Below are 27,946 nucleotides of genomic sequence, written 5' to 3' on the forward strand. Positions count from 1 at the left end.
GAGGGTTTGGATAAATATCTCCATGAAGCAATGAACCTTGAATTGAGTTTTAAAGATCCCTCCCCCAATTTGTTTGATTGCTATTTTTAATATATTGGTATATGCCTATCAATGTAAGAAAATTAAAAATTTTCTAGTAGAAAAAAATATGAACAATTAATTCATAAGATAATAAATAAATCAATAATGTTACATGAACACAAATCATAGTGACTAATTGATTATATTGATTTAATTTGTTTTTTTTGCATGCATTATATATTAATTATGTAAGAGAATCTTTAACTTACAAATAAATTTAGTTAAAAAGTTTATCCTTGTAATATAGTATACATTTTTGTATGTATTGCTTAAAAAAATTCATCCCTTGTACTTTCATTTATATATATAACTTTTTATTTTAATATATTGACGCGCGCATATATATATATACTAATGTATAAAAATTTTAAAATTTGATAAGGTGAAAAAATATTGAATAATTTATTTAGGTAAGAAAATAATAAATAAAAATGAATATATTGATTAAGTTGATTTAATTTGATCTTTGCTATGTATAATTAAATATATATTAATTATGCAAAAGAAATTTCAATTTTTATTGGATAAAAATCTTTTCAAAATTTAAATTTCTTTTGCATAGACTAATCTAGATACATTGCCTATAGACATTTTTAAAAAATTGTCACTGATTGGTATTTCTTAATAAAGAATATTTTTCTACTCATTAATTTTTAATTAAAATTTTATGTAATTTTGTTGATCAGAGAGTGATCTTACACATGTTATTGTATGGCAACGGATTTAAAATTGACGGGATGAATTACATAAATTATTGATTCTCTATTTATAATAATAATTAAGGCATATATAAAAATACATTAATTGTCTATTCATTAAAAAGAAAATGTAAAAGTTCAAATTGTTTAATTTGAAATAATGTTTTTAATTTCATTTAATTGTCTATAGACATTTTTAAAGAATTGTCATTAATTTCTAATAAAAAATATTTTTTTACTCATTAATTTTGGTCTGATTAATTATTTTTCAATCAATTAATGCCAATTGTTTTGTTTTCACGTCATTAATATAAAGATTTTAATATTTATCATAATGATTTAACTAATTTATTGAATTTGTTAACACAAATTAGTTGTTATAAAACATTATTTGTTACTTATTCCTTATTGATTATCTTTTCAATTATGATATTTATTGAATAACTTTCTTTCCCTCTACTAATTTAAGTTTTCTTTTACGTGATATTTGTATGTAAATTTATTAATATATATATATATATATATATATATATATATATATATATATATATATATATAACTCTTGGAGTTAACATTTTTTATTAAATCAAAGAGAAGTTATACTTAACTCACGAGAAGGAATAATTTACCTAAAATTGCATTAAAATTTAAATTATTAGAGTTAAATTAATATTTTTATTTATTGTTGTTATACTCTTAATATAAATAAAAAAATTCTTGCTTACTATGACTTAATTAACTTATTGAATATGTTGTTTTATCTAGTGTGGACATTATCATACAAATTTTGGCAAGAAGGTTTTACAAATTATTTTTGCATTTAAATTTTTTTTTATTACTATTACAATTTAACCTAATGAAAAATTGAATTTTTAAATCAAACTGTTGGGATGAACTTTTTTTATTAAATTAAGTAGAGAAATTTACGCTAAACTGATGAGAAGGAACAACTAACCTAAAACACATTAACAGTTACATTTTTAGGGTGAAATCATTTTTTAATCTATTTTTTTGCCCATTTAATATAAATATAAGTTTTTTCGCTTAATTATTAACAGAAGACTTAACCAATTTATTGAATATGTTATTTTATCTGACATCACATCAATATTTCCTTATACGATGAAACCGAAAAATTTATACAAACATAGACTTGATGCATGATTTATTGTAAAAATTTTCATTCTCTTACCAATTTGGGAAATAAGATTTTTCATTAAGTATTTAAATTGTTTTGGCATTTAAAAATCATTTTTATTGCAATGAAAAATTTAGAAATTTTATAAAAGCATAAGCTTGAAGCATGATTTATTGCAATTTTAAGATAAAATAATTACTACAAGTATAAATTATTTAAAAAATTACAATTTTATTAATTATATATATATATATGAAAAATAAAAACTATTTATATTTTATTGAATCATATATATATAATAATGATGAAAACACATCCCGTGCATAACACGGGTAAAAAATCAGTATTAAATAAATTTTAACTAATTATAAAAAGATTTAGAAATAGAACGTTAACATTCTTCTTCTAAAAAAGAAAACTAAAAATCATACATTATTTTCGTCTGGCGCATCAAACGTGAGTGCGTTGATACTAGCCCTCGCTTTCTTGGCGTAGGGTGAAGGGTCCATGCTGAAAATAAAACAAACGCCACGAACACGCTATCTCTGCGAGCAATTAGCAGTGTGCGTAATTACAAAGTGTGGATAACATAATTGTGATCATAATAACAAAAAGTAGTAACTCCCTTGAAGCATTGTTCGTTGCTTCCTTCGCGCTCTCACCCTTTTCCCCCTTCTTTGTTTTCTTCCATTCTTTCTTGCTCGCCAGCACCACTCCTTCTCTGTTTCTCTCTCGCCGAGTAACTGTTCGACGAAATGCCCCAACCATGCACTTCCTCACCGCACCCTCCTCCCTTTCGCTGCTCTCGCCCCATTTGACCCCTTCCCTCGTCCCCCCTCTCCACTTCCCCGCCTCGACCGGGGGGGTGCGCCGGCTCGCGGTTGAACCCGGTTCGGCTCTCCATTCTTCTCTTCTGAAGGTGAACCGCTACAAGGGTTTGTGGTTGTCCTGCACTGGGTTCTTGCGGCGGTGCAAGGGTTGGAACGGAGAGTTTTCATCTCTTGAGTCGGAGATTTTGGAGTTCATGCAGAGTACCGGTAAGCCCGAAGTGTTTCCGACCAAAGAAGAGTTGGTTGCTGCAGGGAGGGTGGATTTGGTCAACGCTATTGTCAATGAAGGAGGGTGGCTTGCGTATGGGTGGGATTTGAATGGCGGGTCCGGTGAAATTCGGGGTCTTGAAGATAATAGTAGCGGTGGAAATGGAATTGAGGGTAATGGGGCTCAGGCTTCTGGGGTTTCTTCTTCTTCTTCTCAATCAGATAATTCAGTGTGAGAATCTTGTTATGATGACGCACCTCTTCTTGACTTTTGCTTTTCAATGCTCCGTTTCCCGCTTTTCCGTGTTTGTGCATGTTTGGAATTTCTCTTTTTGGTGGCTTGAAGTGTGCGGGGAAGGTTTGAGGGCCCATGTTGTGTGTAGGTTTACTCTTGCTGCAAGATTCTTGCAGGGTAGGTGACATGTAGGAGTGACTTGAGTGTTATTTGTGAATTGTGACAGAAAGATATAGGGGAGACTTCACTGTATAATTACAAGACTTTCTATGTTCGATTGAATTGAATGTTAGGTGATACAAAACTAACGAGAAAATAAACTAAATATAGTAGACATAAGAATGTTGCATTAGATGAGTTGGCATACTTGATAAGATAGGATTTGAGAGAAAGGTGTGGTGTCACTAGAACCTATTACAAGAAAGATGGTAGAATCTTTCCTTAGGTAGTTTAAGCATGTGGAAGCCCGAGTGGCTAGTGAGCAAAGCAAATCAGATAAAGGGTAGCCCAATTGCTACAGGTAGAGGGAAACCAAATAAAGTTCATTATGTGAGATTTAGAGGCCTGTAGTTTCTCTGTAGATATGAGTTATGATAGAACCTGATGGTGTCGTTTAATCAATTTGGCTGCCCCACCTAGTGGGAAATGGCTTGTTTGTTGTTGCTTAATCTAGCAATGAAGAGCTAATTTATAAGTACTTATAAGTACCCTCAATTTTTTTCATTCCGTTGTATTTTTCCTGTTGTCATATAGATGAATTAGATGTAACTTCAAGTGATAAACAGTATACTGAGTGTTAGTTTCTGTTATACAGGGACATTGAAGCTGGTGAATCTGGCATTGAGGGTATATTGAGTCGGTTGGAGAAACAAAGAAATAGATCTTTTGGACTTGACTTGGATAATATTTCTTTTGAAAATAATGAAGATAAAGATGAATGGGATCATAGAACTACAACGGATGCAGTAAGTAAATATTATCCCCTTCAAATGCTCTGAGTTGTTCTTTAGTTTCCATTACTAAGTACATCATATGCCAAAAGTATAAAAAAATGAAAAGAAATATATCACCTATGTTGAAGTTCTGGATCATTTGAATATTGAAAACTTATAACATTCACATTTCCGATGTTACTTCTATTATATATTTCTACCTATCAGTTAAAGCTATTTAAGCTATAGTTTTACTATTCAATGCACATGGCAATGAGCTGTTACACCCTGAAGCTGAGAGAGAATCAATTTTGGAAATATTACTTTTGAGTTTTGATGCCCCTCACTACTCTGTTGAAGTTTTAAAATTTTTCTTTTGGTATCTCCTGTGTTGTAAAGGTAGCTACTGGCCTAGAAAATGGTAGCATAGCATCCTCATCAAGCTCTACAAGCAGTCATCTTAGTGGTTCTCAGATCAAACATGATCCATACGGATCTCAATTAGGTACTGAAAATTTAAGAAACTCGCTTAAGCCAGAGACGTGGAGGAGTTGGATTGTTCAGAGAACTGGTTTTCGGGATACAGATTTTGAAGGTAATCTAGTTTACATTTTCAGGTTGTGTCTTATTATTGTAGTCTGGATCAACTGATATCTTCATAATTATGACATAACAGATGCTGAAATTGTTCCCAGTGAAACTGAGAAAGGAGGCATGAGTGATGCTTCAGGACAACCAGATATCCTCAACAGAAGGGAGTTTTCTTCTGAACATATAAACAGAGAAACGGGTTTATATTCTCTTGATGGAAATACAAATCACAATGACATTAAATCCCGTATCCAGAATCTGGAATCGGAGCTATCTTCTATACTTCACTTGTTGAGGTCTAGCTCGGATAAAATTACAATGCAGATGGTGAGTGCAATAATTTAATAAGCTAATGATGATTAGACTTGTCTGTGAATTTTCCCAACAAAAAGAAAAAAACAACACAAAATTTACCTGTATGCTGCCTGAGAGTTGCACCATGATCCTATGATCTTTACTCTTCCAAAAGAAAGAGAAGGGGGTGGGGGGATTTCATTTACAAATTATTGGAAATGAAAAACAGTGAAGTATATTCAATAATTGATCTTTGCTGCAGTTTTCTCTTTTTTTTAAGCCCTAGTGAAGTCTGCTTACTCATTCATAGCATTTTTTATTCTTTGCAATAAGTTTGGACTTGGCTAATTTGTATGAGGATAAATAAGAGAATTGGTTGCCACTTATTTTGGAGGGCAGATGGGAATTTTTGTGTGCAACTTGTTTTGGGCTGGGAGAATCAAACAAGCCAAGGGAGTCAACTAAGGATACAAACACAATATGTTTATCCATTTCATCTTTATAATACCACATATTGAATTATATACACCAAGAAATTTGAATGTTACTAAAACTCTGCATTAAAAGTCTATCCAATATTGTTCACTAAAGAAACTTAGTTGTTACTTCTCTTTTATCCAAAACCTTTCATTTGTTTGGGCATCTCTTTATTTCTCATGTCTTAGTATGGACTTATAGATATGCTGTGTGTGGCTGTGTGCATTGACTGGTGCCAGCAAGGAGTTTCACAGGCTCTGTGCTAGCAAGGAGTTGTTGTGTGATTTAATTGGTGTAGGAGTAGCTACTAGCTACCACACACTTAGTTTTCTACACTGCGAAGAAACTAGAAGAATGGTTCTCTTTCAATATAATAGTTTTTCATTCACTGTCAACGTTAATATGAAGGCCTCTCCTCGGGATCCTAAACTAGTACTGATTTGCTTCCTGTATATTCTTCAACAGGTCCAGAAGAGCTCTTCTGATGGTCTAGCAAAGCTTTCTGATGCTTGGGAATTCCAGGAAAATGAGATCATGAATGCTCAGGGCAGATTGCGTTCTATACGGGCTAAGTTGTCAGTGTTAGAAGGAAAGATGGTGTTGGCAATAATGTATCCCCCAGGCACCATTCAATTAATGTGTCATATATATATTGATAGATCGATAGATTACCTAAATCTTGACCATTTTACATCCTTTTCTCCCAGGGATGCACATAAGGTAGTTGAAGAAAATCAGAAGAAGATTAATAATGCTCAAAAAGCTTTGCAAATTCTGAAGACTACTTGTGTAGTTTGGCCTAATAAGGCTTCAGAAGTTCTTTTAACTGGATCATTTGATGGTTGGTCCACCAAGGTATAATATCTTTCTGATAACTTTTTATTGTTATAATAGATATTAGAACCTGTATGTTTGTACTTTTTTTAGAAGAAAAAGAGATTTTTTTAATCATAAAACATGTTTAACGAATATAACAAACAAAAAAAGCAGTTTTAGTGCTTTTCTTTTAAGCTAAAAAGAGTAGATTCTGATAAAAAAAAAGTATTAAAAGATTACATCATGAAAGTGCATTTTTAAAATGCTTTTCCAAACTCAACCATAATGTATTCAGATTACTTCTAATGCTTTTCAGATTGCTTCTATTGAGCACATTCAACGTAAATACATAAATATTAACTAATAGTAATTATATTGCAGAGAAAGATGGAGAGGTTAAGTCTCGGTGTATTTCTTTTGAACTTGCAGCTGTATCCTGGAAGATATGAGGTTAGTTGTATTTTATCAACTAATGATTTCTTAAACCTTTTGACATTGTGCCCAATAAGATACACGTAGCAGGCAGTTTAATTATTTGTTTTTCCATTGCAGATGAAGTTCATTGTAGATGGAGAATGGAAAATTGATCCATTGCGCCCTGTTGTTACCAGCAATGGCTATGAGAATAATCTTCTCATCGTTCATGATTGATGTAACAGAGAGTAAGCCTGAGATAACATCTGTAGAAGAAGAGGATGACATGCTCTAGGTTAGTCACCCATTTTTTCCATTTTTTCACCAGTGTACAAAATATTCAGCGAGTAGTTCATTGATTCTTTTACTTAGTCCTTGTACCACTTCTAGATGTAGATATCTTGATTGATGGCGAACTAATCCCATTCAATCATTTTTAGCACGATCATGTAATTGTGTAAGTGGTGCCTCACCATATCGAATGATACGAGTAAATGTTGGTAATAAGGTTGCATAACCACGTATTCTCTGTTTTCAATATTGTTCTTGGCACACTTTCTGATCAACTGTAAAAGGTGAGAAATGATTCGGTTTAGCATATTTTTAGAGTTCTAGAAATTAATGCTTTTGACATCCAGCTTGATATTTGTCTTTTCCTTATTTATGCTTCTTCAATTGATAAGTAGCGAGGGTGGAAGAAACCATATTTGGCATTCCAATTTCCAAAGTCCCAGTCAATTCGAATATAATAAGAAACCGAAATAATTCCTTTCACTTTCTGTTGGGAGAATAACAGAATTAAATGGACTAAAATTTTGAGTCTTCCAGTAACAAGGAAAATCATATGGCGAACAGTCACCCACTTATACTCAGAATGTCATTGCCATGTTCTAGCATAAGTCCATAAACAGGAAAGAGATGAATAGCTATCTATTTTTTGTTTGGTTAAGAGGATCATCCATATTTACTTCCCTTCATAGTTCTCAAATTTGTGAGGGGCCAATGGAGCCTATGGCTTTCCTGAACAATGCAGCCTCCAAAATAATATTTGAGAAGCAGAAGACTTTCTTGGCATGTACCAGCTATATATTGCCACTGGAGGAAGTTCAGAACCAGAACCAAGCTGATGGCAACTTCTTTTGACATGCATATCAAATCAGCGTTCAATCAAGTTTGAGAACAATCTAGGGCATGGTTACAGCAAACGTGAACCCACTTCCACAGAAAACAATAACTGATGCAGCTTCATTCAGATCATAACCAAGACTTACTGTAACAGGACTGATTCGGTCGCGAGTATCCCCTAAACCAAGTTGACCATGCTCACCCCAACCCCATGTCTTTATTTCTCCATGCTCTGAAAATAAGAAGGAAATAAGTTAGCACTTTTATGTGATTCTAAACTTGCTTGAGCTTAAGAACAAAAAGACTACATCTTGCCTGTGACAATGACAGAATGCTCAGCTCCAGTAGCAATATCAGTAATTTTCGTCCCATCAAGACCAGGGACTTTCTCCAAATTGACTTCTCTTAAATCTACTAGATAATAACAATGCATAACATGAATGAGTAATGCTATTTAAACATTTTCCATGATACAAAAAATCGCATTTTTCTCAACCCACATTATACTTATGAATTTATGCAGTGGTCGTAATACTAATTTTTCACAAAGGTGCGCAATCTATAATAGTTCTACATATTGGATGCCTCTTTTGGTCTCCCGAATCCATTGAGAACTTTCCAAAATATACACTCAGTTTACAAGACTTTATTTGCATTTAACTAGTGACCAAGGTTATGTATGATGGTGGCAACGAATGGATAGTTTAAATCTAGTAATATGGAACTCGATGACAATAAGTGACATTCTCAAGGATCAGACACGTATGCAACAAGAAAGTACATAAATTATGATGTCTTTATGATTTAAAGTTATTCAAATGCATTACGAGGTAAATGCTTAGCTGGGCTTATGTTCTGAAGATCACTAAGCACTCCAAGGTGATTTCCACCTAGCATACAAACCTCCCCCTCACCTATGCAAAAAATTAAAAACAAAATACGTATTAAATAGGGAAGTGACAATAAGTGAGGAAATAAAAAAAAAAAATCTGTTGGGTGTGTAGTGCCAATAAATACCACTCATAGCTAAAGCATGGTTCCACCCCAGAGCAACTTTGGTAAAATTCAATGAAGAGTTTAAGCACTGAGGAACACGAGCATCTTCAAAGCCCTTGAAGCCTCTTCCCCAGGTGTAAACATGCCCATCAACTGAAGATAACAGAACAAGTTAGAGAAGAATATAATGCCATTTTCAGGCTAACTATTTTTACTGAAAAACAGAAACAAGTTAGAGAAGAATATAATGCCACTTTCAGGCTAACTATTTTTACTGAAAAACAGAAACCACACATATCATGTAAGGGGAAAGCGGTGGATTTACCAGATACTGCAGCACTATGGTCACCATTAGCAGCAATTCCAGCGATTTCAACACCTTCAAACCCACTAACAACTTTAGGAACATTAACAGATTTGACCCTATCGTTGCTGACACCCAGTTGACCACGCTTCCCAGAGCCAAATCCATAAACTTGATTTCCTGTACAATCTGCATCACAATGAACGACCTTTGCCAATTAAAGGAGCAAAATGAAAGTACTACAAAGTGAGAGATAAACACATTATACATATTCTAGGAAACAACCAGAACCAATCCAATACCTTTTAACAAGACAAGGGAATGGCGCATGCCACATGCCACCTGCTCAACATGCTGATCAACAAAGCATGACACTTTGACAGGAGAACAGTGTGAGGCATGATCCCCATGCCCCAGTTGACCAAAGGAGCCATCCCCACAAGTGAACACACACCCATTATCTGAAAACCAACCAAAGAACTAATCAAAATACAAAATTAATAACTTCCAACTTGGAACAAACCTCAACAATATATAGTGCATCTTTAGTTTGTAGTTAGAATTGAAATGTTGATACTAGAATTACTTTTGTCTCAAACGCAATCTTGCAACAGAAAAATCTAACGGATAAAAGTAAAATGAACGCAAAAGAGTAAGGGTCATGATCTGTTAATAAAACTACTTTCGCAAATTTTACAACGAATTTCCAAATATGCACAGTCATATACTTCACAAAAACAGTGGAGACAGAGACAGAAGAGTGCAAACCTGAAACAAAACCAGAGTGGCCCCACCCAGCAGAGACATGGGTTATGAAGTAGCCATCCAATGATGTCACAGCCTTGGGATACAAAGAGTTACTCACAACCAACCCATGGCCTAGTTGGCCAGAATTGCCCCTACCCCATGATAGTACCTTCCCAGCTACAATATTTTAATATAATATTAACATCAACATAAATTGCAAAGTTGAAACAAAACAAAACAAAGAAAAAAGAAAAGATTGAGTTGATACCAGAGGTCAAGGCAATGACATGAGCGCCGCCACAGGCAAGGGAAGAGATGGAGGAGAGAGAGGGTTGATGAAGGAGTTGTGGAAAGTGCTCATCCTGAAGAATTTTTGTTCCTAACTGACCCTCGGTTCCAGCACCCCAACTCCACACTCGTTGTTCTGATTCATCCTTGTCATCTTCGTTCTCTGTTTTTTTTGGTTCTTCCATCACCCCTTTCAGTTTGAGTTACTCTATGTCTGTCGAGTGTTGACAATGTTCACTGTTATCCCACCAAACAGACTCTTGTTGTTTTTGCCTTTTCCAGTAATAATAATATGATAAGTGGTGTGGTTTTTAATATTAATAGTGACCGATTAATTTTTTGAGAGTTTAATATTTAAGTTTTTACACTTTTCATCAATCACAAATTTTAAAGGGGTTATATACATGACAATTAATAATAGTATAAATTGTTTTATATTTTTAATAATTTAATTTTCTTTTTTAAACAAAATACCAGCTTTCTAGCTGCAAGGTGTATTTGAATAAATTCAAAAAAAAAAATAATATCTTGGAAACTCTTGGAATTTGTTTAATGGTTAGAATATGATAAGACATTAAAGCATAATAAAAATATGATAAGATAAAAAAAATGATAAGTTTTAATTATATTTAATGTTTGATACACATCAGCTAATAAATCAAATTATAATAGGATATAATATAAATTAAATTTAAATGATAAAATTATTATTTTGTTAAAATTACATAATTTTCTATAAATACAAGTGTAAAGATCCAATTAAAAAGATGGTTCGGAAACCTAATTAAAACTTCAGGAACCTACCAGCTAATTTATCCTAAATTCAAAAAATGAGCTTTTTACGGAAAATAACGAGTTAAAATAGCATTTTCATACTAGTCAAACAGCCTATTATATATTTGACTTGTTACGTTCAAATTTTAATCAAATTAAAATTTAAATAAGTAAACTTAGTTGGTTTAATAAATGTATTAATTTTAAATTGTAATAACTAAGTATTTTCTAAACTGATGAAGAAGTGTGAATTGGTATAAATTATTTTTTTGATATTTATCTTTGATTACTACAGATAAAAAAAACACTTGAAAAATGTAGGCACATTCTGAACAAAAAATTCCCCTTGTGAATTTATATAAAAATTAAATATAGAAATGAAGAAAAATGTGTTGAAGTTTTACAATGAGGCAACAACCAAACCGTTCAACTAAATTGTTGGCAAATCATTGAACACCACTGTAAACTTTGGTAGAGTTTAAACAGGAAAAAGTTTAATTCATACACATTCAGTGTCATTGATCATGTTCATTTCTTTTATAGTTGTAATAAAAAAATAGTATAATTTAATTGATTTCAATCATAAATATTAAAACACGTATATAATAAAAGATTTAATTCTTAGTTTAAAGCACAAGCCCTCAAACTTGTAATCAATGTCTGAGTTGGTCATGAACCAATGACTGCAAAATTGCAATAAGCAAAACCAATGAGTCAAATTAATCGAAGAAAAAACCTATAAAATAGTCTTCAAATTATATAAATGGAGCATTTCAGATTTTGATATTTTATAAATCCTGTATTATTTGCTAACTTTAAAGAAATCTTTCATTTTTTTTTTACGAGAAATCGCTCACTTTACTCTTCTTTTTTATAGTCATTTTATAAAATCGGAGACTAACAGAGTTTTAAAGAACTGAGGAACTAAAACACTCGACATACACACTCTTAACAACTAACCTATGAGTATACTCAAAAATAAAAAAAGGTTTTGTGATGTGAACAATCATGGAAGAACATCTTACACTTTCAAATCCAAAGAATTGACGAGACAACAAAATGTAAATCCAACTATTTACATTACATCTACGATGTAGGTATTAAACATCACAACCAACTCCATAAGTTACTTCCCAGTATCTCATTGAGCACATACTTAACAAAAGGGAAAAAAGAACTACAAAGAGATCTAAAGCCCAAATTCAAATCATTGATACAGAATAAGACTACCCTCTAACAATACAGATTTTCATAGTCAGAGGATATCATCATAAGCAACAATTTCTCTGCCCTTGAAAGACACTTCTAAAACTGAGCTACCTGAGCTAGCCTCGCTAAGTTTGGTATTCCCTATGGGTGAAGCAAGTCTGTTACCTCTTCCATGCTTGCTCAAAGGTACCTCAGCACGCACAAGCTTTGACATAGAACCTTTGTTCCTGCTATTACCAACTCCTTCCCTCCACATGGCTAGAGGGTCCGTTGCCCACAACACCTGAACCTGTTAAACACAACAATCTCTTTCAAACTTACCTTATAAATCTATTTACAATATATTTAAAACAATGATCCGAAAATGAACACGTGTTAGTTCCTCATCACTCTTGTTTCCCGTGCATTTCTCCTCACTCCAGCAGCAGGAATTCATGTAACCACTCCATATTAGGATATCGGTTGGACGACCTCAAATATTCCTTTGCTTCTAAAGCAAGGAATTCTTCTTTTTCCATTTTTTGGTTCAAAATTGATTTTAAATTAAAATAGTTTCAAATAGCATTTGCCTTAGGTATAAAGCTAACTCAATTCACTACCAAATCTATCTACTTGCTATATATTAAAACAATAATCATTCCGATTGAACATGTGTCATCACTCCTGATTCCCGCGCATTTCTCCTCACCCAGACAGGAATTAAATGTAACAATTATGTGCATGTTTGAATATCAGTTGGAGGACCTAAAAAATTCTTTAGCTCCTAAAGCAACAAATTCTTCCTTTTACATTATGTGTTTTAGAATTTGGGAATATACAATGAAATTTTCGAAAACACTATTTCCACTTTTATTCAAACATAGCCTACCCTGTTGAGAAACTCTGAAATTAATTTTTGCTTCAAAATTGATTTTGAATAAAAACAGTTTCAAATAGCTTTTGTCTTGATAATAACGTAACTCCACTAACAAATCAATTTTACTTACAAATTAATCAATTTTAACTCAAATACGTTCACCCAAACACAAAGGTTAAAATTTTACCAAAATTCTAAACTATTGGTACAAAATATGTCAAATTTGTTCAATTTTCAGGCCTTATAATTGTTGCTTCAAATTCAAAGCTTCCAAATTTTATCTAGTTCCAAACTAATAAGCTGAATATTCGTCTATCTAGTTCAAAACTTTAGTCAAAATTCTAAACATTCAATATCAAAACATGAGTTCTGAAACCCTAAATGTGAGAGAGAGAAAGGGGAAAAAGTAAGCACCATTTTAGAGTTAACGGTGATTCCGAAGGTGGGGTCGAGGCCGGCGGCGATGGCAGCGTCGGCGGAGTCCTTGGTCCGGTAGGTGATGTATCCGACGGCGTCGCGGTCGATGCGGATGCGGGAGATGGCGCCGTAGATCTCGAATCGGGACTTGAGATCGAGGACGGAGCAGTCCTGGGGGAGGCCCATCACGACCACCGCGGACGGCGGCGCCGGTCTCATCGTAGGCGTCTCCTCCTCCGCGGGCTCCGGCAAGGGGAGGCGGCGCTTGGCGGCGTCGTGGCGGGAAAAGTAAGCTGACCTGTCTCTCTTGCGACTCATTGTTGTGTTGTGAGGGAATATGTTACTGTGCAAATTTAATTCGATTTTTCTAAGGTCTTGTCTGAGTGTTGCTCTAAAATAGTAATATATCATATGCAACAAAATTGTTTAGGTAAGTAATTGGTGTGAACCTCATTCTTTCGGTAGATAAAGGGGTTAATTACATAAATGGGCAAATTTTTTTTAAAAATATTGTAATGGATATCAAAAAAATTATAAAAATAGATAAATTGTACTTTGATATATGATTTTTTTAAAAGGAGTACGAGTTTACTTTTCATTTATTTTAAAAAAATTTCTCTAAAAATTAAAATCATATATTGAAATATGATTTCAGTTTTCTTTTTCTTTTTTCTAATGAAATATAAAATTTCTAAAATAATTAAAAAAACATGTTAAAAACGTATTTTAACATATGATTTCAACTTTTAATAATAAAAAAATAAAAACTAAAATTGTACACATATAGTGTAATAAGTTTTTGCAAAATAAAATCGTGCTTATTTTTTTATAATGAAATTGTACTTCAAAATATGATTTGTTCATTTTATAATTTTTTAAAAATATATTCATTATGATAAAAAATTTAAAAATTATATCATTATGGAGCAAGAGCCATAGATAAAGTTTGTTGCCTTTCATTATTGATAAAAAAAAATCAATTATATTAATGTTATAACGAGTTTAATTTTTATGAATATGATTGTAAAAAAAAAAAAAAACTAAAAATCACGATAGATATAAGATAACTGTTCCCATAAAAAAAAAAAGATAACTGTTTATTTTTAAGATGAATAATATTTTAGCTTGTACAATGTGTAAGATAAATGTTTATTTTAATAACTAAAATATATAATCAATAAATACTTTTGAATATATAAATTGTATTTCTTTCAAAAAATATAAATTATATTATAATTAAAATTATAAATAAATATTTTTATTATATAAATTATATTTTAGATTTATCATAAACATTTTATATTGTGATATAAGATTATTTTAATTATTGAGCCTTTTTTAAAAAAAATATTGAAATTCAATTTAAAAATAAAAAAGATAAGAAATTAAGAAAATTAAAAATGTTTTTTTTAAGTAAAGAGCCTAAGTACAAAAAAAAAAGCAGAAGTCCATAGGAAAATGACTACAATCAGCCATTACGCAATAAGTTTAATGAAAGGAAAGCATATTATTATTATTATTGTTCAAAAAAGTCACATTGTATCTTGAACTTAAATATGAACAAATCTAACTAATTTCATGCCTATTAAAACGATATCAGTCCTAAAACGTCATTCATTTAAATGCATCTCTATTTTATTCATGATAACAAAGTTTCAATGAAGATATTTAAGGAATAATTTATTTTTAAACTTGAGATTAGTAAAATTAAATGATGTCAACTAGCTTTCTTAATTAGTGTAGAATTAATTATTCTTTGTTTATATATTCAATCAAAATTTATGATGATTCAAATGTTTAAGGATAATTGTCAAATAAATTCAATTTTTAAGGAACTTAAATAAATTCCTTTTTTAAGAGAAACTTGATTATTTCATTTCATTCAAAATGATAGAGGAAACAAAGTGGGGAATACAATAAAAAACTTGAGAGCCAGCTTGTGATCTTGATGCTCGAGCTAAGGAGTGAGTAATAAAATTAACATGTCTCCTAATTAAACTCACACTAGAGTTTTGAATACAAGATAAAAGATGTTTACATTTATTTAGAGTAACACAGATGGTTGAGTTCCCTTTGCTGCCAGAGGTAATGTAATCGCAGATCATCTTGCAATTTATTTCCAGAATGATGTTGTGTATGTTCTGTTGTTGGATCCATTGAAGATAGTGCTACATAGTAGAGACTTCATCCACAGTTGGTAATGGTTGTCTTGAACCGCAGAAAGTAACAGCCGTGATGAACTTGCCTTCATGGTCTCTGATACAAGCTCAATACCAAAAGTGATTCTCATTCTTGAAGATGAATGCATCCAAATTACATTTGAAGAAACCCTGAGCACGTGGATTCCATTGTGTTGGTATTGCATTAGTTGTGTGATGGTTTATTGCATTATGTGAACGAATAACAAGCCATTCATGGTAAAATTGAAAGTCATTTGAAATAGCAATCTTTAGGTAGGTTTCATCATTCTCCCACACTTTTCTATTTTTGCTTCTCCAAATGCTCCAAAAGCACTACTATTATTTTGCTCAAAATACTAGGGGAAAGAGAGTTAAACAAACCAAAAACAAGTTCATTGTAACCCTCTGTAGTGTCAAGGTATAGTTGGAGATGTTGGGTTAGTTTTGCTTCCTTCCAAAGTTGTTGCACTTTAGCACATGAGATAAAAATGTGCCATTCATTTTCTATTTGATTCTCATAGAAGCAGCATGAGGGTAGGCATTGGACTACTCTTGAGATTAGCCTTTGTCTAGTTGGTAAGCAACCTCTTAAAGAATGTCAAAGCATGTGCTTCAGTTTTGGAGGTACCTTTAAGTTCCAAATTGCCTTCCAATTGCCATCAACTTTTAGATGGGTAGTGTTCAAAATATCTTTCACTACATAGTGGTATGTTGTCACCACTGAATACGAACCCCTAGGAGTAAACTTCCAACTTAATTGGTCACTGTCATGCAAATTCAAGAGAGGAACTGATTCAATTGCTTGAATGTCTTCATTTGAGAAGAAATATGGCAAGACGTTTATATTCCAACACTGCATGTCATGGTCAATGATATTGGCAACAACCAAATGCTCATTACCTTCTTGAGGGATAAATTGGATGTAAGGGTTAGAGCTTGAATTGAGCCATGGATTCTTCCAAATGTTGATTTCTCTATTGTCACCAAGTTTCCGCTTTATTCCTTGTCTCAAAATTACTTGTGAAGCATAAATATTATGGCAAACAAAACTCAAATTGCCTCCCAATTCGGCATCTAGAAAACTCCCATGTGTAAAGTATTTTACTTTGAAGACCTTAAAAACTATAATATCTTGGTTAGTGAGAAGTCTCGAACCTTGCTTCCCTAGCATAACAAGCTTAAAAACATGAAGTGTTTGAATCCCATGCCCCCAAACTCTTTCTACATAAATAGCTTGTCCCAATTTAACCAATTAATTCGTCTCCTTGGTTGCTTGGTTGAACTCCACTAGAAGTAATTCATCATTTTCTATAACTCATCTTCAAGGGTAGAGGGAAGAAGAAATACACTCATACAATAGGTGGGGATGGCTTGTGCAATTGATTTGATAAGTATCTCCTTATCGGCACTTGAGAGATGTTTTGTTGACCAATGATTGATGCGCTTCAATAATCTATCCTGGATAAATGCAAAAATTTGCTTCCTATTTTTGCCAATTATGGATGGTAGGCCAAGATATTTTCCAGTGCCTATATTTGCAATGACTCCAAGGTGAACTAAGATGGTGTGCCTCAGGTCTTAATCAGTGTTGGGATTGAACAAAAATTTTGATTTTTGAAAGTTAATCAACTGACCAAAGGCTCTTCCATAATTATCCAGGATATCCTTTATAAGGTCTTCTTCTTTTTCAGTTGCCCTGAAAAACAAAAAACAATCATTAGCAAATAAAAGGTGTGTAAGGATAGGTCATCCTTTACACACTTTGACACCATGGATGTCTCCCCTGTTCTCAAATTTTATAATAAAAGTAGAAACTCCCTCAATGAAAATATGTAGGGTGATAGTGGGTCACCCTGTCTAAGGCTTCTCCCTGGGGTAATTTGTCCCACACAATCACCATTAATCAAGCAAGAGTAGTTGACAATTTGAATACAAAGATGGATCCAGTCAACCTATTTCTCATGAAAGCCCCTTTTCCTTAAGAGGCAAAATAAATCAAAAGCTTTACTGATATCCATTTTCAGTGCCATCTCTCCAATCTTTCCTTTTGATTTGCCTCTCATATGATGAATGATTTCATTAACCAAGAGGACATTATCAACAATAGACCTATCCTCCACAAATCAAGATTTGCTCCTAGGAAATGATTTTAGGTAAAAAGGGGTTTCAAATGGTTTACAGGTACTTTTGAAATAATTTTATAAAGTACATTGCAAAGGGATATGGATTTGAAGTCTCTCATAGTGGTAGGGTTATTGATTTTTGGGGTAAGGTTCCATTCGCTAGCTAAGAAATAAGAGAATGAAAAATCTCAGGGCCATATAAATTCCAATTTTTTTATATAAAAAGCAGGGTTTAGTCCATCAGGTCCAAGTGATTTATCAGAGTGTATTTGAAAAAGGGAAATTTAAAATTCTTCAAGTGTAAAAAGAGCACTTAGAGAGGCATTATCATAAGAGGAAACACAAGTGTATATATTATTCAACACTAACAACAAGTCATTACAATTATTATTAGTGGAAAGAATACTGGAAAAATAAGAAGTGGCAACATTGCATATATCATTGTGTTCAAAAGCTAAGGATCCATGTTCACGAGTGAGGGAAGAGATGATGTTTGCCTTTTTTTGGTAGATGCAACAAAATGAAAAAACTTGGAGTTGAGATCATCATCTTAAAGCTAGTACACCTTAAAGTGTTGCTTCCAATAACTTTCTTCTTGAGCAATCAAGGAATAAAGTTTTTGTTTAAGCTCCTCATATTTGGGTCCCTCCTTGTCATTCAAGGATTGTCTCGCATACTTCATATCTCTTTTACAAGCATCAAATTTTCCTTGAATTGGCTTTGGATTTGTTTTCCCCATGTGCTCATGCTTTTGTAACAAGTCTTGAGCTTTTGAATCAACTCAGCAGATAAATTACCATTCTACACAAGTTCAACAATATTCTCCAACTCAGGTTCAATTAACCACAAATTTTCAAACTTAAAACGCCTCTTGAATTTGCGCATGTTGTCACCATGAAGCTGGATTATTATGGGTGTGTGATATGACTTGGAAGCAAGGCCATTTGTTATTTTGCAATCAGGGAATAATTCAATCCAATCAATAGTGGTAAGGCCCCTGTCTAATATCTCTTTAATAACATCATATTCCCCTTTCCTTTTAGCCCACGTGTATTGATATCCATTCATGGGAAGGTCATAAAGTTCACAATCAAGCAATGCATGGTGGAATCCTTGATTGGATAAAAGGTCAATGAGACCACCCATGATTAACCATGGGAGATTATTGTTTGCTGCCAAAGTACGTAAAAGGTCCTAAGAATCCTTATGATGATGCATTTCAGGGAAGCCATAATACCCAGTGAGTCTCCAAGTTTGAAAACCAGCTTGATGGACCTATATGATGATAAAATTTGAAGAAAAATTAATCAAATGACAAGTAAAAGGAGATTTTCACATCAATGCCAAACCTTCACTTCTTCCATTATTGTTCGCCGCAAAACAGGCATCAAAACCCAATTGAGAATGTATTTCTTTTGTTTTGTTAGAATAAACCGGTGTTTCACACAAAACCATAACATCAATACGATATGAATAGACAAAATCATGTAGGATAGGAACTATACATGAGTTGTTCAGACCTCGATAATTCCAACTCAGTTGAGTCATTGTCCCTAGTGGACCTACTTGCCAAGGCCCACCAATATTTCTCTTGCATGGTGCAACTCATGTTGGGTGAATCATCATCCTTGGGCATGCACCATTTTTTTCAGCAAATAAGAGCTCATCAATTTTTAGATTCTCAACATTCATTGCCTCATAATCTGTGTCATTAACTTTGATTGGCTGGTTAATTCTGATTGGGGGATTTGGTTGCAATTTTTTTTAGGATATCTGCCATAATAAGGGAGTAGTTATCATCATTCAAATGATTACCATGAATTTTGCTGCCACAATAATGGATTTAATGATGTTGTCGACTTCTAGTCATCTTTCTCATCGCCTTCTCGGAGCCACCACGAGCCCTTCTTTGCGCATAATTCAAGCCCCTGTTAAAAGGAGTTTGACACAATAATCATCTAGATGGCCCATGAGGCCACAAAGATAACAAAAGGGCCCAAGGCACTCATACCTGAATTGAACTTCATGGCTTTGGCCTCATTTTTCTTAATCTTCATTGTAACATCCCTGATTTTTTTACTTCTCGGCGCTTCTCATATTATGACACTTCACGCGATGACACTTTACTCAACATCCTTGTTGGTCAGAACCCTTCGTCGGTTGCCCTATCCCCACAAACCAACATGAGACTTTTTAGTGTCCTCACTCACACGCTTTCTGGGAAACTTCCCAAAAGGTCACTAATCCCATAATTACTCCAAGTCAAGCATGCTTAATTATGAAGTTCTTAAGTGAAAGGCTGCCACAAAGTAGATGTATCTTGTTGGTATAGGTAGTACCAATTAATTCCTTTAATTCTTCCCCAACTGTATAGTCCCACTCCTGTACAACCTCTAGATCTTTCTCATTTTCGTGTGATTCGATCTGGGTGTTACATGTCCACCAGCTTTTGCCTGGTTCATCCTCGAACCACACCATACTGTGAAAGAGGTTTGTTCTAATACCATCTGTAACATTCGTGATTGTCGACTTCTCAACAGCTCTCACATTATGACACTCCACGCGGTGACACTTGTCTCAACATCCTTGTTAGTCAAAACCCTCCATCGGTCAGAACCCTCTATAGGTAGCCCTTTCCAAGATCTCGACAATCAGCTCTGTGTGCTTCTAGGATCAATGACTATCCCCACAAACCAACATGAGACTTTTCAGCATACTTTATCCTCACTCACTCGCTTTCCTGAGAAACTTCCTAGAAGGTCACTCTTCCCATAACTACTCCAAGTCAAGCACACTTAACTATGAAGTTCTTATGTGATAGGCTACTAAAAAGTAGATGCATCTTATTGGTACAAGTAGTACCAATTAATTCCTTTAAGTTATCCTCAACTACAAAATTCCAAACCTGTACAACCTCTAAATCCCTTTCATTCTGGTGTAATTTGATTGGCGTGTTACATTTATCACCTTCTTGATTGGTTTGAGGACATCAATAAGCACTCTAATTCTCATGTATTTCCTTAAGAAATTAGATTTGTTCTTAGAATCGTATTCCATAAAATTTCCTAAGTAGTTTTCCAAGCTTTCACCTACCTCCTCAGACATAAAACTGACTGGAACATTCAAAATGTTGTAATGTGGAGTGGTATATGCGTCACATTTTTGCCTTTCCTTATCCCTCCAAGAATTAACAAATGCTTCTCGAAACTCCATGGATCCCCTTTCAGGACTCGTTGTATTTCAATGGGGTGGTAGAACCTAAACAAGAATAAGGCTGGTTCAATCCCAGTGATTGTTACACATGTAAAGGTCTCCAAACATCTACCATGTGATCTTTCATGATGGGCACTCTGATGTTTTTATCAGCCAGGAATCTTCATACAAGGCACAGGGAGAGATCTTCTTCCTCATTTACTATATTCTCTATATCAAACTCCAATTTTGGAATATAATCTTCGATGTTCAAATTGTCAATATTTGGTTGTTCCATGGGACAATGAGGGACAAAAAGCTAGGGGGATTGATTAGGTAGATAAGGGTTTCACTCTCAAAGGGGAAAATCTCAAAAACCTCACCAAGATCTCTCTAGAAAATTACACTCAGGGGAAAGAAAAGGTTAATCTTTCACAAGGGAGAAAAACATCTCACAAGGGAGAGAAAAAGTTTAAAAATAGCTATTTGTCTTTGATTACTTATCCTCTTAAATACCTTTTTTTTATTGATTAAATAAATTCTTAAAACTAGTTATTCGTTCAATTATAAATATCGATGCTAATTTATTATAGAAAAAGAGTAGTAAACAAAATTGTTACCATTATGCTTGGCAAATTTTTTTCATGTGATTCATTGGACTCGTTTTCAACCCAAATCAATTAAAACCCAAATACAAAAGTCATTAATAGGGGAATTGCTATTATCATCCCTAGTTTTTACAAAAAAAAATGTAAAAAATGGAGAAAATTACCCCTTTTTCCTTTCCTTTCCCTTCCTCCCCCACATTTGACTTTTAGTTGCAATAGAGTAATGATTTCATTGTATTAAGGACACAATGGAATCACGATCTGATTTGTATTTGGCACAAACAAAAATAGAATCACATTTCCATCATAGTATGGGAGTTTTTAAAAAATAAAACGTAAACATGTTTTCGTTATATAAAATATACAACAAAAACGTATTTTCATTAAAGTATATGGGGGTGAAAAAAAATCAAAACATAATACATTTCTAGAACAACAAAACAATATTTCTATTTTGATTTTTTTTCTCCCCATATACTACAACTGAAATTATTTCTGTTGTATATTTTATACAATTGAAAATGTATGTCAATTGAAAGGGCATCTTAGGGGAAAAATTCAAAACATTTGGGAGTGAGAATAGAAAAACATGGCGTGACAATAGCAATTTCCCATTAGCAGAATGGAGGCGAGCCCAGGTCCATAATCATCCCAACAAAACATAATGTCGATCAAAGTCTAGATGCAAGGCAGACACATCATTCAAGCACAACAGGAGTGCATCAACGGACATAATGATAGTAAAATAAAAGCAAAAGATAAATATTTTATTAGTTAATTAAGGAAAAATAAAAGAAAAAAATTAATTAAGGATATTATATTAAAAATAAAGACAATTCAATATTAAAAAATTAAGGAAAATAAAAAAATATTTTTTTTGTTATATTAAAATATTATTATATTCCTAAAATTATTAAAATATATTAAATACTCTTTAACCTATGTCTTTATTGTACCCAAAAAACCTATGTCATTAAAGCACTAATTAACAAAACTACAAAATAAAATAAAGATTCACGTTTTATGCGAGACTCAATAAAATAAAATATCATGTTAATAAACTTTACAAGTTAATACAATAAAGCAACTATTACTTACTATCTTTGTCAAATAAAGTTCACCTTAAAGGTATTTACACGTACTCTTATTTGTTGCAAAGTGCAAACATTGTCATTACGGAACCAACATACATCAATAAAGATCATGTGATAACCGTTCGTAGTGGGGTCATTTCATTCATTCAAACGCCTTGTAATTCCATTTTTATCCCGGTTTTCTTTCAATGCTAAACTAAACCATATTATTTTAAACATCAACTCCCATGAGATACGTATTCTTTAAAAATAACTCTATTTTTAATTATTTAAAATGATTAATTAGCTTACCAAAAACATATTTTAGAATCCAATGAGTGTAGTTCACATTGAATTTATAAAAGAGAACTTAAGTTCGATTTTTGCTTAATAAAATTTTGGGAAGAGACAAAAAACTTTAAGTGTATATGATTAAGTTCCGAATTAATTATTGTCATAACCAGTCAAAAGAATTCAAATTTATGAGAATAACTCGAAATTTTACCAAAAAAAATCAAAGGTACTAATTATGATGATTGATTAGAATTTTTTTGTCAAATAAATTATTTTTTTGTTAGCTTTCCCTAAAATAGGAATGAAAGATCAGAATTTTTTACCCCAATAATACAAATAAAATATACATTTACCTAAATGATACAAGCCAATTATTATTTACATCCATAATATAAATTATTATTCATATATGAGAAATCGGTTCCAATTTAATGCTCTGAAATTGGTATTCTTTTTATTTAGTGTCAATAACACTCATACTAAATACATATTAATCTAAAGGATGTCTAATATCAAAGTAATATTGTAAATGAAAGAGTTTAACGTCGGTCAAATCCACGCATAACACCTATATTATAAAAAATAAAAAAATTGTTTATTTTATTAAAAAATACTTTGAAAAGCATAAGTACTTTTTTCATTCATATATACTTTGATATTAAAAAAGGGGTTTTTTTTTAAAACGTAGGTCAGAATGTTTTTCTTTCTTTTTTATTTATTTTATTTTTTTCAACAGTTTTCTAATTTTTTGTTACCCGTTTTTTTTTTAAAAAAATTATATTTTTTAAATTGTTTTTTATTTTTTTGTTACAACATTTTAAAAAAAATTAAGTGTTTTTTTGTTTTAATTTGTTTAAATATTTTTAGTTTACTAATTTATGTACACTTATGTAAAAACTTGAATATAAAATACATGTTTAAATTGATTAATAAACCAAGTTAAACTCTTAAATAGTTTAAATCAAAGTTGAAAATAAAATGTATAACCAATTATAGACCAAACTCAATAATTATATTTTTTTTTACCTACTTATTAACATGTTTTATTTTTTTACATGTTTGTTTTGTTATCATATCGTAAATTCTATAAAAGTTATATCTTTTATAATTATTTTTTTCTCTCTCCCTAGATGTATGATAATAATAGTGTAAATATTCATCAAATATTTTTTTCTATGAAATGATATCACTTATGATATGTATAATATCAAATGTTTTGAATTAAGAAGAAGAGAGTAACATTGAATAAAATATTAAAAGTCACTTTTTAAATTAGAAAAAAAATAAGTTAAAGGTAAAATTAATTTTATTTTATTTTCAAAATTTAATTTAATAAAAACATTTAGCTTATTGAAATAAGTGGAAAAATATAAATGATAATAAAAAGAAAACGAGCATGTAGCAAACAATCAAAAGAAGATTAAAAATATAGAAACAAATTCAATTTAATTAAAATATTTAAATTTGAATTAATACAACAAAATTTTACAAATACAAAAAATATGACTTATATTCAACGTTGTTGGCTTGAGCCTACATGGTGAAGGCAAGTTTTCTTTGTATGACCTGAAATGTGACACACTAAACATCACTTTAGTTGATCTGTTTTTCTGATATCCATTTCGGTGTGGATACGAGTGAAAATAGGATAACCCTTAATACTTCTTTTCTTTTCTAGGTCAGGGGAGATCATTGGCTCGTGATACGGTTGCCAATAGACTTTGTTGTGCAATTCTCCAAACAATCTTTTGTATACGTTGGAGACACTTTCCAACGTATACATGAGATGTATGTAATTTCTGTACTCATGATGAACATGCTTACAACTAGCAACAACATGAGAACAAGTCATGTGAAACTTTTGGAATTTGCCACAATCACACCACCTTTCATCCAGCCTGACCGTGAAATCTATAGTGGGCCTAATCTCTGTCGAGTTTATTGTCTCTTAGACCAAGAACCATGTGTCGCGTTGATCAAACTCAAGAATATTGTGAGTGTTTGTCTTTCTAAGTGTGCCTTTGATGTTCTTGTTTAGTACTTCCATATATACTTGGCCAGATGCTAGCATTGTTGCGTCTTCTCTCCCTTTTTTGTTGAACAATGCAGTACACCTTACATATGTGGATTTTACTAGCACACCTATTGGCAGATTTATTGATTTCTTGAGTACGAAATTAATCGACTCAGCAAGATTGGTGGTCCTGTGCCCCCATCATCGGCCACCATCCCATGCGAGAGTCCATTTTTTTACGGAATCTTGCCGAGCTAATTAATTGCTTGGTCAACATCCGCTTCCTCCCTCAACATGCTGTAGTAGTAATTGAACGTAGGCCTCATCTTTGCACATCCTAAGTAGTTATAAACATACAATTTCATTTTTATGAATAATACAAAATGAAGTGACATTTTATATGAAGAGAAAGAAGTTTGACACTCATCCATATTGATAATTAATATTTTGATGGGGTTATTCTTGTACCTGTTCATATAATTCTATGCAATGTGTCGAATACATAACACATGCACATAATTTTATGTTGTCCACCCACTATCATCACGTCTTGAGTAGGGACTTTTGACTGACTCATGCTTCTCTCAAATCAAACATTTTTCATCAAGTAGTATTTTAAAACAGTAAGACTAAGTGTCAAGTCTACAGGGACTTTGACTGTACTCAGAGTTTGCATATGTCTAATTTTAAGCAATTAATGAATTGAATTGGATGTTTGTTAAGTAATGAGGCACAAAACGTAAAATTCAACATAAACAAAGATAAAGAATATAACACATGCACGACACAGAAAAACAAACACTTGGGGTGGTAAGTGTTTTTGCTTTGCTAGGTCGACAAGTGCACCGATTCGAACAAGTAGTATATTAAAATGGTAAGACCGAGTATCGTATCCACAAGAAATTTGTTTCACTCAGACATTGTACATTCAGTGTGCAAACATTTGCATGGATTAAAAGCAAAGTAAATATCAAGTTGAATTTTGTACTAAAGTCTATTGGAATACAAACTAAATATCTAAAGTTTGAGAAGTAAAAACAGTCAAGTAAAAAGCGTCGGGTCGTTCTATTGAATTTTCCTCGATGTTGTTATGTATTTTTCTCTATTTAATGCTATCCTAGTGTTCTTATGCTAAGAAATTACCCAAACCAAGACCTCTCTAGTGAATGGGCCTAACTCTCTTTAAACCTTGTCCTTAATCCCTCAACAAACTCAGCCTATAAGAGTTGCATTAAGTCTACAACATAATATGGACTAGATTGCTGCACTCCATTCCTAGACATACAATTTACTAGCTTGCTCTACCAAGTTCTAAGGCTTTAAAGCACTTTCCAATGCTAAAAATCCTAACTATACATACAAATGGGTGATCAAGCCACAAGCATGTAAAAATGAGCATAGATAGAAGCAATGAATACAGAAAACAACATTAAATAGATAGTGAAAAAATATTACATCAAGGGTTCAACAGAATTTCCCAACCAAGAGGTTTAGCCTTCCATTACAAGAAATGAACTTTCAATACAAGGAAAAACATAATTTAAGTGGAAGAAAATGGCTAAGAAGGGTTGAGGATGTCTCCTTCAACCTCTAGAACCCTAATCTCACTCCTCTAACCTAAACTCTTTTGGTGACTTGAATTCTATCGCTTCAGCTTCTCCCTTGACTCTATTTTTCGACTCCTCTCCCATTTTCCACTACCTTCAGTGTTTTAAATGCTACTTGGATGTTTCAGTTTTTGAAGGCTCACTTAGTGAGATTGGCTCGCTAAGCGAGAGTAAGTGAAATTTAGCTTAGCGAGTTGGGCGTGGTAAGCGCGTGAAGGGACAACCTACTCGTTGGGCGAGCTTACGGCGTGCTGGGCTAGCACATCTCTGACTGATCCTCTTCTAGGATTTCCCAACACGCTAAGCGAGCTGCATGCCTCGCTTAGCGGATGTGACTCGCTAAGCGCATATGCTTTGCTTAGCGAGACATCAACTATTTGAACATTCTCTTCTTTTAGACTGAAATTGAAATGGTTTCAACATTAATTCACAAAATGAGAGTATCTACTATATAAAATCAAAATAAACATGAAAATATGTACAATTCCTACAAAAAAACCATAAATTGGAGGTAAAACACTATTTTTTGTGCAAATATTCAATACAAAACTTAGTCGTGAATAGCGACTAACAGTAAATTGCTAGTTAATGCAAAGTTGCATAAGGTGTTGGATGCTCGGCTTACCAAAACTACTCTTAATGCAATGTTAGAGATTTTCACCATGTAACGTTATTCCAATTATTACCTTCATCTGCTAACCTACCCTAACCATCATCCCTAATGTAAAAGAGCCTAAATTATCCAATTTCACTCCTAATCCCTTAAGAGTTACTTCAAATAATTTTCTTTAAGAATAAAGATGCATAAATAAGGCTAAATAATACCATTCTATCCCTAGACATGGATTATCTAGAGGCTTTTTTAGAGTTCTTAGGATATAAACATTTACCAATGTATAAACCCTATAACACTACATGAGCATGAATGATCAAATCATAAACATGACACTAAACTTAGAAAAGAAGCAATAACATCAAAATACCATTAAATAGATAGTAAGAATCATTACATCAAGAGTATTTGATTGTTGAACTCTCAATAATGGGGTGGTTTAGCCTCTCATTGTCATGAGAGGCTTACAAATACAAAAAGGAAGTAAGAGGGATGGAAGAAAATAAAGGAAATGGTGCCCAAGTGAGTGGGTTTCCTCTCTTGTCTCGTGCCCTAGCTCTCCTATTTGGTGCCAACTGCTTTTTTTTGTTTCCCTCCTTTTCTCCTTTAAAACACAACACATTCATGTTTTTCGACATTGACTATGCACTAATTTTACATGTGTGCATTAAACGCACATGCAAAGTCCAGTTGGCACAAGTCGCGAGGAGTGGGCTAAGTTGCCTAGTACGGGCTAAGTCGCCATAAGCGCGCTAAGTCGACCTCCACGTTGGTTTTTCATGCTGAGCGGTTACTGACGCGTTGAGTGCACTG

General features: G+C 32.8%; 2 protein-coding genes across 2 annotated transcripts; one reads left to right on the top strand and one right to left on the bottom strand.

Annotated features, from left to right (window-relative positions):
• The first annotated feature begins 2,367 nt into the window (after window positions 1-2,367).
• LOC114410731 (protein PTST homolog 2, chloroplastic-like) lies at window positions 2,368-7,313 on the top strand. The gene is made up of 8 exons (XM_028374671.1): window positions 2,368-3,186; window positions 4,004-4,154; window positions 4,521-4,716; window positions 4,798-5,039; window positions 5,949-6,094; window positions 6,191-6,338; window positions 6,681-6,749; window positions 6,852-7,313. The coding sequence occupies exons 1-8, from the start codon at window positions 2,684-2,686 to the stop codon at window positions 6,948-6,950; spliced, it is 1,554 nt and encodes a 517-aa protein (XP_028230472.1). The 5' UTR covers window positions 2,368-2,683; the 3' UTR covers window positions 6,951-7,313.
• Window positions 7,314-7,459: 146 nt separating this feature from the next.
• Window positions 7,460-13,846, bottom strand: LOC114410739 (ultraviolet-B receptor UVR8-like). Its single transcript, XM_028374677.1, is given in 10 exon segments — window positions 7,460-8,070; window positions 8,154-8,252; window positions 8,666-8,752; window positions 8,856-8,987; window positions 9,160-9,327; window positions 9,441-9,599; window positions 9,907-10,062; window positions 10,154-10,363; window positions 12,175-12,445; window positions 13,427-13,846. Coding segments are annotated over 10 exon segments (1,869 nt in total). The 5' UTR covers window positions 13,841-13,846; the 3' UTR covers window positions 7,460-7,897.
• Window positions 13,847-27,946: the final 14,100 nt, after the last annotated feature.

Source organism: Glycine soja, chromosome 1 (genome assembly GCF_004193775.1).
Source record: "Glycine soja cultivar W05 chromosome 1, ASM419377v2, whole genome shotgun sequence".
NCBI classification, from domain to species: Eukaryota; Viridiplantae; Streptophyta; class Magnoliopsida; order Fabales; family Fabaceae; genus Glycine; species Glycine soja.

Bases quoted from the DNA above. Each gene is read 5' to 3' on its own strand.
- LOC114410731 (XM_028374671.1), top strand. From the start codon at position 2,684: ATGCACTTCCTCACCGCACCCTCCTCCCTTTCGCTGCTCTCGCCCCAT. The intron at 4,717-4,797 runs GTAATCTAGTTT...ATGACATAACAG, and splicing joins TCGGGATACAGATTTTGAAG to ATGCTGAAATTGTTCCCAGT. The intron at 6,750-6,851 runs GTTAGTTGTATT...TTTCCATTGCAG, and splicing joins TGTATCCTGGAAGATATGAG to ATGAAGTTCATTGTAGATGG.